The 14,915-nt window shown below is 42.6% G+C and overlaps 1 protein-coding gene across 5 annotated transcripts in view; it reads left to right on the top strand.

Annotated features, from left to right (window-relative positions):
- The window catches only part of LOC126953690 (glutathione S-transferase A3), a 115,016-nt gene extending 105,929 nt beyond the window's left edge, over positions 1–9,087 (top strand). For 2 of the 5 annotated variants that reach the window (XM_050789278.1, XM_050789281.1), the window contains 3 exons: positions 6,174–6,315; positions 7,463–7,594; positions 8,478–9,087. In XM_050789278.1, coding sequence (XP_050645235.1) covers positions 6,174–6,315; positions 7,463–7,594; positions 8,478–8,600 — 397 coding nt within the window. In that variant the 3' untranslated portion in view covers positions 8,601–9,087. Of the gene's footprint in view, positions 1–1,263; positions 1,375–2,926; positions 2,979–4,199; positions 4,333–6,173; positions 6,316–7,462; positions 7,595–8,477 lie in introns of all 5 variants that reach the window. The other 3 variants (XM_050789271.1, XM_050789272.1, XM_050789273.1) reach the window with 3 other exon arrangements.
- The last annotated feature ends 5,828 nt before the right edge of the window (positions 9,088–14,915 follow it).

Genomic DNA, 14,915 nt, shown 5'->3' with positions numbered 1-14,915 from the left:
ACAACAGCATTCACCTTAGGTGATTTTTGTAGGATAAAATGAAGAGAAGTTTAGAAGAATGACCAGTGTGTGACTGACATTGAACAAATGCTAGCTCCTTCCATATCCTACAAAGTTAATGCAGCAACATCTCTTCTTCCAGGTTATAAAACAAAATGCCCCCCACAGAATTAGAATACAGAATTCCAAAAGAAACAAGGGATTAGCATTCTTTGTCTGTTGAAATAATTTGGATCTTCTAGCTACAGTCAAACAAGTCTGAGGCCTAATTTCTGGTTTTGATCAAATGCAGTCTCATAGCCAAAGAGCTGAACAGTGACTTAGCTCCCTGACAGTCCTCCCTATCAGTGACATCCTCTGGTTTCACAGCCAGTTCATGGATTCCCAGAGCCTTCACCCAGCTGGCCTCCAGGCGTGCCTTCATTTTAGTCCTTGGTGTAGATATTCATGTCTATCACCAACTGGAGTGTGACTGTGAACATTGTATTTCTCATTGTGTTCCATTTCATTAACTAAAAAATGGAGATAACAACCATTTCATGGGACTATAAGGAGGGTTAAAGATTTAAAATATTGAAAGGGGCCGGGGGTGATAGCTCAAGTCTGTAATCCCAGCACTTTGGGAGGCTGAGGCAGGTGGATCACAAGGTCAGGAGTTCAAGACCAGCCTGACCAAAATGGTGAAATGCCATCTCTACTAAAAATAAAATATTATTTTATTAAAAAAAAAAAATCAGCTGGGCATGGTGGCAGCTGCCTGTAATCCCAGTTCCTTGGGAGGCTGAGGCAGAGAATTGCTTGAACCCAGGAGGCAGAGGTTGCAGTGAGCTGAGATCACGCCACTGCACTCCAGGCTGGGTGACAGAGAGAGAATGTCTCAAAAAAAAAAAAAAAAAAAAAAAAATTGAAAGGTACTAGCATTGAGGAAGGATCATTAGGAAATTTTCAATAAATATTAGTCCTTTAATTCTTCCTCTTCCCATTAACTCCTATACATGTATTATTACCACATACTCTCACCTCTTAGGCTGCCAAGAAAAGTCACAGTTAGCCAATGAAGACTTGAGACTGGTTTGCTGGAATCTGAGGGTGGTCACTGCTGGGTAACCATCTGAACCAAGAAAACATTCCAGGAACTCCTCCAACCCAGTCTTGAAGAAGGCAGGTTCTACCTCAGTATTTTTGGTAGTTTTCAACCATATATGCTAAAGTACATTTTTTTATTCTATGGCTTCAATTATTCATTCATTCATTCAGACTTAGAGAAACCTCCAGAAGACTGCTATCATGGCAGAGAAACCCAAGCTCTACTACTACAATGCACGGGGCAGAATGGAGTCCACCCGGTGGCTCCTGGCTGCAGCTGGAGTAGAGGTAGGTTCTGAGTTAGGTCATCGTAAGTTGGATTTAAAATTGTGTTATCACATACTTTTCCCACAGAAACTATGAGATGATTACTAACTGAAGCATTGTGCCTTAAATAAAAATGGACTGTAATTAAGAAAAAGATGAACAGATTTGACCTAGTAATTCTTAAAATTTCTTCTCATCTAAAAGCATACATATTAAAATACATTTAAGAAACTAATCACAAAGTGTAGAACTTAAGTGGATTAGAATTTAAACAAAGTGTAAAAAATAATTTATGGCATTTACACAACAATTAGAAACATGAATATTGATTGAATATTTGATGACATGGAAGAATTATTGTTAATATTTCATGTGTGATGATGTACTATGGCTATCTTTAGAATACTTAATGTGTTTTAGGAAAACACATTGAAGTATTTAAGGATTAATCATACAGATCTGGGATTTCTTTGGAATTATTACAAGAGGAGAAGTAGGTGGGCTTACAGATGAAACCATATTGGTTTTGATTGCTAATTATTGATTCTAGGTGATAAGTATAAGGAGAATCATTATGCTTTCCTGTTTATATTTATTCATGTTCATAATTTTGACAATAAAAAATAAAAATGTATAATATTTTTAAATGGTTGTAATTAGAGGTAAAACGCAAACTACAAATGAAGACGGAAGGGAGTGGATTGTAACAGACTACGTATTGAAGATTGACTAAATTCACAGCAATTATTTGGTTGAGCACTTACTAATTCCAGGTTCTGTACTAGGTCATGGAGACAGTGAAGAAGACAGACACAGTCCCTGCCCTGGGGCGGCCTACATGTCTGTGAGGATGCAGAGAAATAAACACGTGGTTAAAATCAGGGGGCAGGCTTCTAGAATACACAAGCATTCCCCAGTGCCACAAAACCACATCAGAAACTAGAAGTTTTCATTAAAAATAATATTAGTGTGGGACTCTCATTCCTTTGTTAAATTGAGAATTTTACCCTATTGTGTCTCATGAACTTCAGAAGAGAAAATTACAGTTGCAAGTGTTAAAGCTGTGTAACAGCGGTGACCTATTTCACCCTTAGCAGGGTTCCTGAGAAGTGGGGCGATACAAATTACAGCAGAGGCTCCTTGGTGGCAGAATATTTGATGGCCATTATCCCATGGCACGCCCCATGCTGGGGACACACAAGGTTGTGGTCTGATCTCGCTTGGAGACACAGGCTTTCCTAAGATATGACAACACCATAACTCGGAGAACTGCTCAGTGCCTTTTCTCCAGTGACGTGCCCTCTCAAAACATGACCTAATCATAGACATCCATGAGATCACGGTGCAGGTGAAGTGACCTAGAAGATTGAGCAGCTACGTGCTGTGACCCATGCACTACTCTCAGCGAATTAGGTCTAAATTTCCAAATGGCCATGACCAGTCCCCTCTGGGTACCCTGCCAAACTCAGAAGTCTTATATTCTCCAAATTATGCACCAGATAGGGGCCATTCAAGGTCACAAGTCTATAATAGAATGAACTAACAAGAATCCATTTACTGTGTCTGCTTCCAGTTTGAAGAGAAATTTCTAGAATCTGCAGAAGATTTGGACAAGTTAAGAAATGGTAAGATCAATCTCTAAGTGCCTCTGATGAGTGTATCTAGTAGGAAGTACAGAGGGAGGCTTGAGCAGCCAGTAATGCCTATGTGTGTGAGGGGTGGTATTTGGACATGGTGCAGAGGGAGAAAGTGGTTAAGATGGAAGGGATGTGGCTCCTTGATCAAGTCTGGCAACTCTCTCCAGGCTAAAAGGACCAGACCTCTCAGAGTATTTGTTAGAGGAATGATCTCCTGCACCCTGAGAAAGCCCTTTTTTGTTTTCATACTTAGGGAACCGTGAATGAGCTGTGGTCATCAGCACAGGATCCCATACAGCCCGCCCCATCCAAGCACACGCAAGAACATGCATTAGACGAAAGGAAGAGAAATAGATGTGGCCAATGTCTTGAGTTTTTTCTCTCATGGGAGGGCATGACAAGATAACACTGCAGCACTATTGCAGACTTTGAAGACCAGAGAAAGGGACCGTTACATAAAAACCTCTCAGAACCTGCCTTAAATGTCACAAACACCATGAGACTTACTCTGGGAACTTCCTGTTTTAAATCACATCTTGTTGCCAGTCCTATTGTAACTTGTCCCAATCTCTTCCTAAAATATCCATGAAGGTAAATCAACCCAAAAAATACCAGAGTCCCACTATGTATCTGGAGGGGCAATAAAAATACACATGAAACAAATGGGTAAAAAGTAAAAGGAAGCTTCTTAAGAAAAAGAAGAACTACACAAAACTTTTTTAAAATGTTGTTTGGGCTGGGTGCAGTGGCTCACGCCTGTAATCCCCCATTTTGGGAGGCTGAGGCAGGTGGATCATTTCAGTTCAGGAATTTGAGACCAGTATGGCCAACATGGTGAGACCCCATCTCTTCTGAAAATACAAAAATTAGCCATGTGCAGTGGTGAATGCCTGTAATCCCAGCTATCAGGAGGCTGAGGTAGGAAAATCACTTGAACCTGGGAGGCAGAGGTTACAGTGAGCCAAGATCATGCCACTCCACTCCAGCCTGGGTGACAGAATGATACTCTGCCAAAAAATAAAAATAAAAATAATAATAATAATAATAATAATAATAATAATAATAATAAGTTGTTTCAAGTGAAATCTTACCAGGCAATAATTTCTTCTTCATTTTACAAATTTAGTCACTTCCACAGCCGTTATTTTTCATCCGGAAAGGGTGGAGTTCATAGACATTTCACTTTCCTTTTTTTTCTTCCTTCTAAAGATGGATATTTGATGTTCCAGCAAGTGCCAATGGTTGAGATTGACGGGATGAAGCTGGTGCAGACCAGAGCCATTCTCAACTACATTGCCAGCAAATACAACCTCTACGGGAAAGACATAAAGGAGAGAGCCCTGTACGGTATATTTTCTGTTCTTCCATCCACAGAGAACACAGAGTGATTTAGGTCCTTCCTTGAGTGGGTGGGACCGTGGCAGGGCATCGAGACCAGCAGCAGGCTGGGCCTTGGATGTGTACACTGAGGTCCAGTATTGCAGAGTCCCATGGAGATGAGGGAACAGTGAACATGGGGAGGGTTCAGGCAAGTGTGATTGTAAAAGACAATGCAGCCTATGGATCCAGCACCCTGACAGAGGTTTCCAAACACTGATGAACCATGAACTCAGGAGGATGGGGAAGCATGATTCCAGGTGCTCAGACCTTCAGAGTCTGGACTCCGGCCAATAGCTTTGGACAGGCATAGAATATTTGAGAGTCTGTAGATGAAGGACTGGGGAGGGAAAGCTGCAAAGAAGCCAAATCTTAGGTCCCAGTAATTCCGAGAATGATGACCAGGAACCTAAATTACCAACCAATTATAGCAACTGGAATACTTGAGCAGGGCTAGTAGAGGCTGGCACCAAGGATGCTGGGGTTACCTTGACACATGGATAGAAGGAAAAAACAGCCAGACTGATTCAATACCAGCAAAGCCAAGGGGTCTCCTTACTGCTGTGATCAGACTGCATGATTCCAAATAAATCCTGAATGAAACTGCTGGCAGCTCCTCAAAAACTCCAATGACCCTCTAACAGGTATACCCCCAAACAATCAAAAATACATCCACACTATATCTTTCACATAAATGAATAATGCAAATAACAATGTTCATAGTATTCAAAAAGTGAAAATAACCCAAATATCAACAATCAATAAATGGAGGAGAAAAATGCGCCTTAGCCATGCAATGGAAAGATATTTGGTCATGAAAAGGAATGAAGTACCAATGCATGCTACGAGATGATTAAACCATAAGACATGTTACATAAAAGAAACAAGACACAGAAGGCCACATATTATAGGATTCTTTTCATACTAAATGTCCAGATACTCAAATCCAAAGAGGTAGAAAGTAGATTAGTGGTTGCCTGGGGCTAAAGGAGTGGGACTTGGGGAAAAATGAAGAATACTGCTAATGGTACAGATGTCCTTATCAGTGTGATAAAAATACTTCTGGAATTAGACTGTGATTATTTTTGCAGAATTCTGTGAATGCACTAGAAGCCACTCAATAGTATAATATAACATGTGACAATTATAGTATGTGAATATGCATGAATAAAGCTCTTGTTTTAAAAAGTATAGAGAATTTCACCAAGGAAAGGGATTCTTAGGTGGGGTCTCAGGAAAGGCACACATGGCTAAAGTTGGGCAACAGCACATGGAGAGGGCTGTGGAAACATGTTTCATGAGTGTAATTGGAAGAACTGCAAATATGGGACATAGAATTAGCCCTGGGAGGTGTAAAATGATGAGAGAGAACGAGGAAATAAGGATGAGAGGGCTGTACCAGGGACTCTCTTAAGATTACTTACGAAGCAGATCTTTGACCATTTGCCACACACTAAGTCCGTGCACAGAACAAACTACAATTCAGATGACCAATCCTAGCACAGCACCAGTGGGTACTGGCAGTGATTCCACCAATTTCTCTCATGACTGTGACCGCCAATGATTTTTTTCCTGTATTAGGTCATGTGTGTAACAAAATTTAGAGATCTATCTACCTCGATAGGTTGTTTTAATAAATAAATGTTAATATACCTGTAAAATCAGAGCATAATGACTAGACTATAAAAGGCACTCACTGGAGGTGAATTATTTTGCCATCACCTGTTACTCTACTCTCTTAGATTTTTATAAACCTATAAAATCTAAGGAAAGGTATTTGACCATTTGGTTGTTTTTGTCTTTCAGGATTGATATGTATACAGAAGGTATAGCAGATTTGGGTGAAATGATCCTTCTTCTGCCCTTTTGTCAACCTGAGGATAAAGATGCCAACACTGCTTTGATCAAAGAGAAGACAAAAAATCGCTATTTCCCTGCCTTTGAAAAAGTAAGTGAAAGTGTTCAGTGTTTGGGGAACTGAGTTTAGAGGCCAGTAGAAAAATAGTGGCTGGGCTTTCCTGGGACACTGACCTTCACTTTCAGTGCGACTTCCTGAACACCAGTGCAGCGCTCTGACTCTCAAGGCATTTTATGAAAATAGGCTTGGAGAAACAATTGTATCACTTATACCCAAGCTATAATTTTCCAGTAAAATTTTAATTTACTGAACCACAACATGGAATTATCTGTTCAACAAAATCTCGTGTTCATAAGTAGAATGTGGGCTGTGGAAGGCTCTTGACCACACTAGAGGTTGCTGTTGAGTCTATGGAACCCCATGGACTTTGATTGAAGACGAACATGATGAAAGTGATCCATCAGAAAACATTCTGGTACCATGTGCAGGAAAACAGGAGACCAATTGCCCAACCAGAGAATATTGTAGTGTTTCAGAGATGGGTATTTTTAAAGGAGAGTGATTGCGGGATGCAGAGGAAGATTTTGCGAAATGCATTTTATAGTAAGTTGTAGACATCAGTGCAGTTCACTTGTAAACGCTTCAGCTTGCAGATTATAACATAGTGCCAGTCAGGAGTGAGAGTCAATGCTGTAAGAAAGATGATGAATTCAGGTTCACCCAGGTTTACTACAGATCCCAGGGAGATATAGCGGGGAATGAGGAGAGCAGACAAGGAGAAATGAGGACTCTGAAATAGTCTCCTTCTGGGGGAAGAGTGTTGTCATGAAGGTGGAGTCTCTGCCCAAGGGAGATTGAAGAGGGAGAGAGCAGAATGTAGAGCCATGTCCTGAATGTGAGGGCTCCACATTGTAGGGCCTGGGGCAGACAGAACATGTGGTGGCGGGTGCTATGCCCCCAGCCCATGTGGAAGCAGCAAGCTGGGTGGGTGGTGTAGATGCCACAGTGATGTGGATGAGAAGAGAAAATGGGAGCCTGGGCTCCAACCAAGGAGTGAGCAGAGTTACACTTCTTACTCTCTCATTCATTCAGATAATGTGGAGAAAGCTCTGGATTTCTGCACCCATGCAGTAAGGCAACAGAGGTGGGGGAAGTCAGGCTGGAGAGGCTCTGAAAGAAGCAGGGGTCCCAGCCTGGGTGGGCATGTGTTCCTGATCTGATTCCTCCAATGCTCCAGGTCTTAAAGAGCCATGGACAAGACTACCTTGTTGGCAACAAGCTGAGCCGGGCTGACATTCACCTGGTGGAACTTCTCTACTACGTGGAAGAGCTTGACTCCAGCCTTATCTCCAGCTTCCCTCTGCTGAAGGTGACCCATTTCACAGCCCAGAGAGGCAGCCCCACATCTCCCATCTTGGGATCTTGTATCTGGGTCCTGGGACTGACCATGTTTTGACCCCAGCCTTCTCCAGGCCTTCAGTGCCCCAGGGTCTCCAAAATCAGCTTCCAGGCTCCAATGTTGAGGAATGAAAACACTTTTGTTATGGAAAGGAAATTTGTGGTGCATGCTACCCCACAAAGAGTATTTTGCCTTTTATCATGGGAAGGACCCAGGACCCAGCACCTCTCCCCATCCCTCTATTTCAATGTGGTTTCTGTTTCTGAATTCTCTGTGACATCCTTTATCCCATATGTGCCCTTGTCTTCCCGCATTAAGTCAGTCTGAGCAGGGCCCTTTCCATCTGGTTTTCTCCCTGGGCTCCAGCTCCTGCTGTCAGACATTGTGTTCCTCTGCACAGCTCTCCAGCACTCTGCCCCCCACACTGTATCGCTCACTGAGAAAAGGTGGTCCCATGGTTTGTCTTTAATATTTTCTATAACTATTCTCTTTCCCAACTAATTTCCCCATATTTTTACTTCTGCTTAGAGACTGATCTGTGTTGATATCTCACAGGCACATTATTTTTTCTTGTCTTATATGAGAGTCACTAATCTACAGGATTAATATGTAAGGAGCAAGATAGGGATGACTGAACTGATTAAAACTTAAAGACATCTTTGGGAAAAATAAAGTGAGCTACATGTTCTTGCTCTTATCTTCATATCAGGGGACATATCTTGCTCTTATCTTCATATCTTCTTATCAGGGGACTCGCTTGGTCTTTGGCAGGAGGGGCTCAGATTCCCTGGGTCGTGTTAATGGTGGTGGCAGGCCTTGGCTTCACTCTGAGGCTGTGCTTTATGAATTACAGGCCCTGAAAACCAGAATCAGCAACCTGCCCACGGTGAAGAAGTTTCTACAGCCTGGCAGCCCAAGGCAGCCTCCCATGAATGCAAAATCTTTAGAAGAATCAAGGAAGATTTTCAGGTTTTAGTAAAGCAGCCATGGAGTCCAAGAACATACAAAACCAATATTCTAAAGTTTTGCAACAATAAAGTGCTTTACCTAAGTGTTGACTGTGCCTGTTGTGAAGCTAATGAACTCGTTCCAATTATATGTTAATTAAATAATACAACTCCTATTCGCCGACTTAGTTAAAATTGATTTCTTTTCATTAGGATCTGATGTGAATTCAGATTTCCAATCTCCTCATAGCCAACCATTTTCTTGGAATTAAAAATTCAGTAAAAAAGGAAACTATAAATTATGTGGTTTGTTTGACTTTTCCAAGAATTGTCCTGTAACAAACAATTTCTCATACAATCTATTAAAATGTCAACGTAGAAATGCGCTTCCGACATTTTCAGGTATGCGCAGGAGAAGAGTTACCATTCTGGGGAATGGCATAAAGACATTTTCTTCTTTTCCTGGACAGTCATTTTATTTCTGATGAAAGCATTCTTTCTTATGCATTTGTAAAATAACGATTCTGTCTGCTGCGGATTCCTCAGTTTTCTAGGAGGTGAGGAAATAGTGAAGAGCAAACAGACCCACCCTCTGCTCTCAGGCCACCCTGTTGTCCCTTACAGTGTATGTGCTCCTGGCTCATCCTCACTCTGCTCCTTAAGGCTCCGTGGGGCCCCAGGCCTTCCCTCAGTTCCTTCAGTGCCACTCAGGCCTGGGCTGCCAAGATACAGATGGTATACGTGAATTACATACAAATAACTATATGCGAAATCATTTTTCCCTGGTGTGGCACTGTGCCAGAATGCTTCGATTAGGAGTGCTTTCTAGCTCCGCCCACATACTGGTCCTATAATGTGAATCTCTCTCAGGACACCTGGACTTCTGCAATTTGAGCTCTCCTCCTGTTAGAGTGAGCTTCCCCACAGTTGGCAGACGTGGTTGAGGGAGCAGACAGACACACAGGCTTTCTACCTGCAGCTTCACTTTGCTCTAGTCTCTTCACTTACAATCAGAGTAGTTGTTCTAAAATGCAAATTAGAAAAAAAAATCACAGAATTCTTCAGTGAGTCCTGACTGCATACAGAATACATCCTCACACCCATCCTCACTCCTTGATCTCCAGCCCAATCAACCCTCTGAGCATGGTGGGGCCTCTTGCCTTCCTGCCTGGGTGCATGTGCTAGCCCTGCCTGGCAAGCTTCTTCCCAGTGGACACACTTAACACCACCTCATTGCTTCCCAGGAGTGCTGGGCTGTCCTCTGCCTTCCACATAGCCCCAGGAAGCCTCTAGTAACACCTGAGGGCCACTGTGTCTGCTCCCCTGTACTGTGAGCTCATGGTGTGGGGCTTGGCCTGCGGAGTCCCCAGTACTTCTTCACCAACATCTGCACAGACCCATGCACAACTCTATGGACCTCCAGAACCCAGGTATATGAGACTGGGCTTTGAGAACTCACAAACCCCCACATACTATACCTGTCTCTATTCATTCATCAATTTCTAAAAAAAAAGACTAATATCCCTCAAACTCTTTGTAAGGACCTTGCTTGGATGCTGACCAAATTAAACAAACTGCTAAGAAATTTTTATGGGACACTTTCATGAACTAGAATGCTGAAGCTCTGGGGAAATTAGGGAATTATAGAATTTTAATATGATAAGAGATTATCATATTAAACATCACAGTGTCATTATGTTTAGAAGAGAAGTTCTTCCTTTCTAGAGATGAATACTAGTATTTACAGATGAAATGATATACTGTCTGGGATTTGCTTGAATAGAATCCCATGGTAGTGGAGGGAGTATGCGGGAGTTTGCATCATTTTCTTGTGGCTCCTGTCACAGATTCCTACAAACTGGGTGGCTTGAAACAACAGAAATGCATTTTCTTACAATTCTGAAGGCCAGAAGTCTGAAGTCAGGGTGTGAGGGCCACATTCCCCTGGAAGCTCTAGGGAACAATCCTTCCCTGCCTCCTACAGCTTCTGGGGGCTCTTGGCATTTCTGGACTTTCACGGATCGTGGCCACATCACTCTGCTTTCTGCCTGGGGCTTCCAGCACCTCACCCTCTGCGTGTCTGTGTCTTCCGTTCTCTGTGTTGCAGGGACGCTTGTCATTGGATTCAGGGCCTATCTGGATATTCCAGGATGATCTCATCTCAAGTTCCTTAACTTCATCTGCAAAGAGGCTTTTTCCAACTAAGGTCACATTTACAGGACCCAAGGATTTGGACACGGACCTCTCTTTCTTGGGAGCCAACATAATGTAATCCACTACCTGGTAGAGATGAAGAAATGTTGCTGGAAACTGATGCATCCAGGTCATGGGTACCTTCAAGCTTGTTATATTATTCCCTCTACTTTTGGATTTGCTAGAATTTTTCCATGTACATTTTAAAACTATCTTATTTCCGGAGCTCCTACGATGTCCATGTTTTGTCCCAGACAATGAGGACTGGACTCAAACAAGATGAAGGCTCTGCCCTCAGGAGCTCAAGGTCTAAGGGGAAATCTGATATTGAATACATCTTGTCAAATTAATGTAGGGAAAGACACAAGAGAGAAAACACAGTGGGAGCTGAAAGTAGAGTATTCCAGTCAGGACAAATACCATGTGCAAAGGCCCAGAGGCCAGGAAGGGTGATTTGAGCAATGCAGAGAGGAAAGAACACAAAAATAGGGCGGCCAGATTTGGCGGATAAGATACAGAACAGCAAAATAAATGTGAATTTTAGATAAACAAGCAATACTTTTTTAGTATAAACATGTTTCCTACAGTGTTTGGGACACACTTATACTAAAAATGACTGATCCTTTGCCTGGAATTCACATTTACCTGGGTGCCCTGTATTTTATGTGGCAACCCAGTAAGAGAAGCCTTCCAGAGGGCCATCAGCCTGCCCTTCACAGACGTACCCTCCCAGCTATGCTCCCAGCAGAGATTTCTCATCTGCCTTAGTCCTTACATCCAAGTCACGAAAAGTGAGTGTCTTCAAAAAGCCAGTTTCCACTGACTTGTAAAGAGAACAAAATCTGCTGAAATTTTTGGTTAAACTTTTATTGCCAACCTTGAAAAAGAACATATTAACCAGTTACCTTGTGATAAGAGGATGACTTGCCATTTTTCTCAGAATCTAGTAGGCAGTCCTGCGGCCCTGAAATGTGTGGGAGTGGCTGTTTTTAACTTGACTCTATTCCTTTCAATGGGAGGGAGCCACTGAAATGACCATGTAGTATATAAGCCACATTAGGACCTCAAATTAAGCTGTTGAGTCACGAGGGTGAACCTTTAACAAAGTAAACACTGATCTTATAAATCTTTCTACACTGCCTCACACCATCTCATCTAGGTCACTAGAAAAAATACTTTTTTTTTTTTTTTTTTTTTTTTTTTGAGACGGAGTCTTGCTCTGTTGCCCAGGCTGGACTGCAGTGGCCGGATCTCAGCTCACTGCAAGCTCCGCCTCCCGGGTTTACGCCATTCTCCTGCCTCAGCCTCCCGAGCAGCTGGGACTACAGGCGCCCGCCACGTCGCCCTGCTAGATTTTTGTATTTTTTAGTAGAGACGGGGTTTCACCGTGTTAGCCAGGATGGTCTCGATCTCCTGACCTCGTGATCCGCCCGTCTCGGCCTCCCAAAGTGCTGGGATTACAGGCTTGAGCCACCGCGCCCGGCCTACTTTGTTCCCATATAAAGAGTCTCTTTCTGATTATCGAGTTGACACAATATATCCAAAGCAACTGAATGCACGACTCAAACTGTCATCCAACCACACAAAGAGGGCATTGATGTGAGTATGAAACTGATTTTTTTATTATACTAAGGACACATTTAATGTGAGGTAGAGCTATAGATGGGCAGCAAGGGTGGAATCCTGATGGAGGCTCAGCACGGTTAATAGTGTAAAAGAAAGAGACTGAGCACGGTGTATTCAAAGAAAGAGAAGACGCTCAGTCTGAGTGAAGCATTAAAGCGCAAGGTAGCAGGAGTGATGATGAGGTAGGATCCGGGAACAAGGCCTGCAGGCCTAGGGACTTTGAAGGCCATGACAAGAAGTTTGGATTTTGTCCTGAGAAAAGAGGGAGCTGTGGAAGTATATACCTTGCTTTGCCAAACTGGCATCCATAAAATAAAATCACAGCTTTTAAATATTCATTTTCAGTCACTGAAGCATCCATCTTAGAATAGCAAGAACATTCTTTCCCTCTGGGAGTCTCTTTCCTATGTTAAAAGATAAATTTAGGCACATTAAAATTTTAAAGAGTTTATTTTGAGCAGACAGACATTCATGAATCAGGCAGTGCCAAACCACAAGAAATTTGGGCTTCACTGAGGGGGGTGTGAGTGGAAAATTTTGGAAAGGTGTTTATGGAAGCAAAACAAAGAAAATATTTGCTTGGTTAAGGTGAAAAGTCACTAGTTAGAATTTAGTTGGCAGTTTCTGATAGGTTAATTTTAAGTTTCTTGTTTTCCTAGGACATGACCTTCATGCCGAGTTGAGCTTTAGCTTGCTTACGTAAGACTCAAAGCACTGGGGAAATCTCAACCTACTGGCCTCCTAATTAATTAATACCCACATCAAATCCAACAATACAGGGGCTTATTCTATTCAAGGAGTCAAGTAGCCCTGAGATCAGTAGAAAATTCTATCAGTCTCTGCTGCTATCTGCCACATGGAGTTCCTGTTGTCCCATGGACTTCATGATCTGAGGCGGTTTGGTTGAAACACTGGCCACAATTTGTCCATGTGAGTCCCAGTATCTTCATTCTCTAGCCCTTCACAGGAAGAAAGAGGAGGTCTCCCTCCCTGCTATCCCTCAGGCCTGGGATCTCAAAATGTAGGTGGATATATAGTCATTTTTCTCTGGCATGCCACTGTCCGGGAGAGATGAGGATGGAACAATTTCTAGCTTCAGCCATGTACTAAGCCCATAACTTACGCTTCCCCAGAAAATCTAAGATCTAGGGGGTTAGACCCAGGGCACGGGTCCCGATTGTACATTTCCATAATGTCAGCTTTGCCACAACTGGGTGTGTTAGGGCAGACAGACACGTGGGACTCATGGCTCATGTCCTTTACATCTACTAAGGGTTAGGTCAATTCAACCCAACCAAGATATTCCAAGATATCTTCCTAAGAGGTTCCCAGTTCCCTTTACACATTTACCTGCTTCCTCTTCAGCAGGTAAACATCCCAGCGGTAGATTCTTGTACTCTCACTCTGCAATAGAGTTTTCAACCTGATCATACCCAGCCTTCCCCAGTTTACAACAGATATTTTATAACTTATTATTATTATTATCCTGAAGTGAACTTTATAAGATTTACCTCATAATGGTTGCTGCTGGGAATACAAGATGAATAAGGTATAATAATCCTAGCCTTTGAGGGGTGCATAATTAACCCCAAGGAAAAAGATTTGCATATAAAGTATTACGAGTCAATATGTAAATTTGTATTAAAGAAGGTTCCTGCAGGTGGCAAAATGACCTCTCAAAAAGAGTGGCTGAAGAGGCCGGGTGCAGTAGCTCATGCCTATAATCCCAGCAGCTTGGGAGGCCGAGGCAGGTGGATAAGTTGAGGTTAGGAGTTTGAGATCAGCCTGGCCAACATGGCAAAACCCTGTCTCTACTAAAAATACAAAAATTACCCAGCATGGTGCCACACACCTCTAGTCCCAGTTATTCTGGAGGCCGAGGCAAGAGAATCGCTTGAGCCCAGGAGACAGAGGTTGCAATGAACCTAGATTGTGCCATTGCACTCCAGCATGGGTGACAGAGCCAGACTCCATCTCAAAAAAAAACCCAAAAACAAAAAATAACACAAAAAACAACCAACCAAACAAAAAGAGTGGCTGAAGAGAGTTTAATGAAATAACTATTGTATTAGTCTGTCCTCATGCTGCTATAGAGAAATACCCAAGACTGGGTAATTTATAAAGGAAAGAGGTTTAATTGAGTCACAGTTTCACGTGGCTGGAGATACCTCAGGAAACTTACAATCATGGTGGAAGGCACCTCTTTACAGGGCAGCAGGGGAGAGAATGAATGCCCAGAGAATGGGGAAGCCCCTTATAAAACCATCAGGTCTTGCGAGAACTCACTCACTATCATGAGAACAGAATGGGGGAAACTGCCCCCATGATTCAATTATCTCCACATGGTACCTCCCATGACACATGGGGATTATGAGAACTACAATTCAAGCTGAGATTTGGGTGGGGATACAGCCAAACCATATCACCTATTTACAAACTGGGGAAGAGTTAAGCCATCATAAGGGATGATGAAGCACTCTGGGGCTCTACTTCCCCTGGGAGACAAGAGCAGAAAGCAGCACAGG

Source organism: Macaca thibetana, chromosome 4 (assembly GCF_024542745.1).
Source record: "Macaca thibetana thibetana isolate TM-01 chromosome 4, ASM2454274v1, whole genome shotgun sequence".
NCBI lineage: Eukaryota > Metazoa > Chordata > Mammalia > Primates > Cercopithecidae > Macaca > Macaca thibetana.
This window is presented reverse-complemented; position numbering and strand designations above follow the sequence as displayed.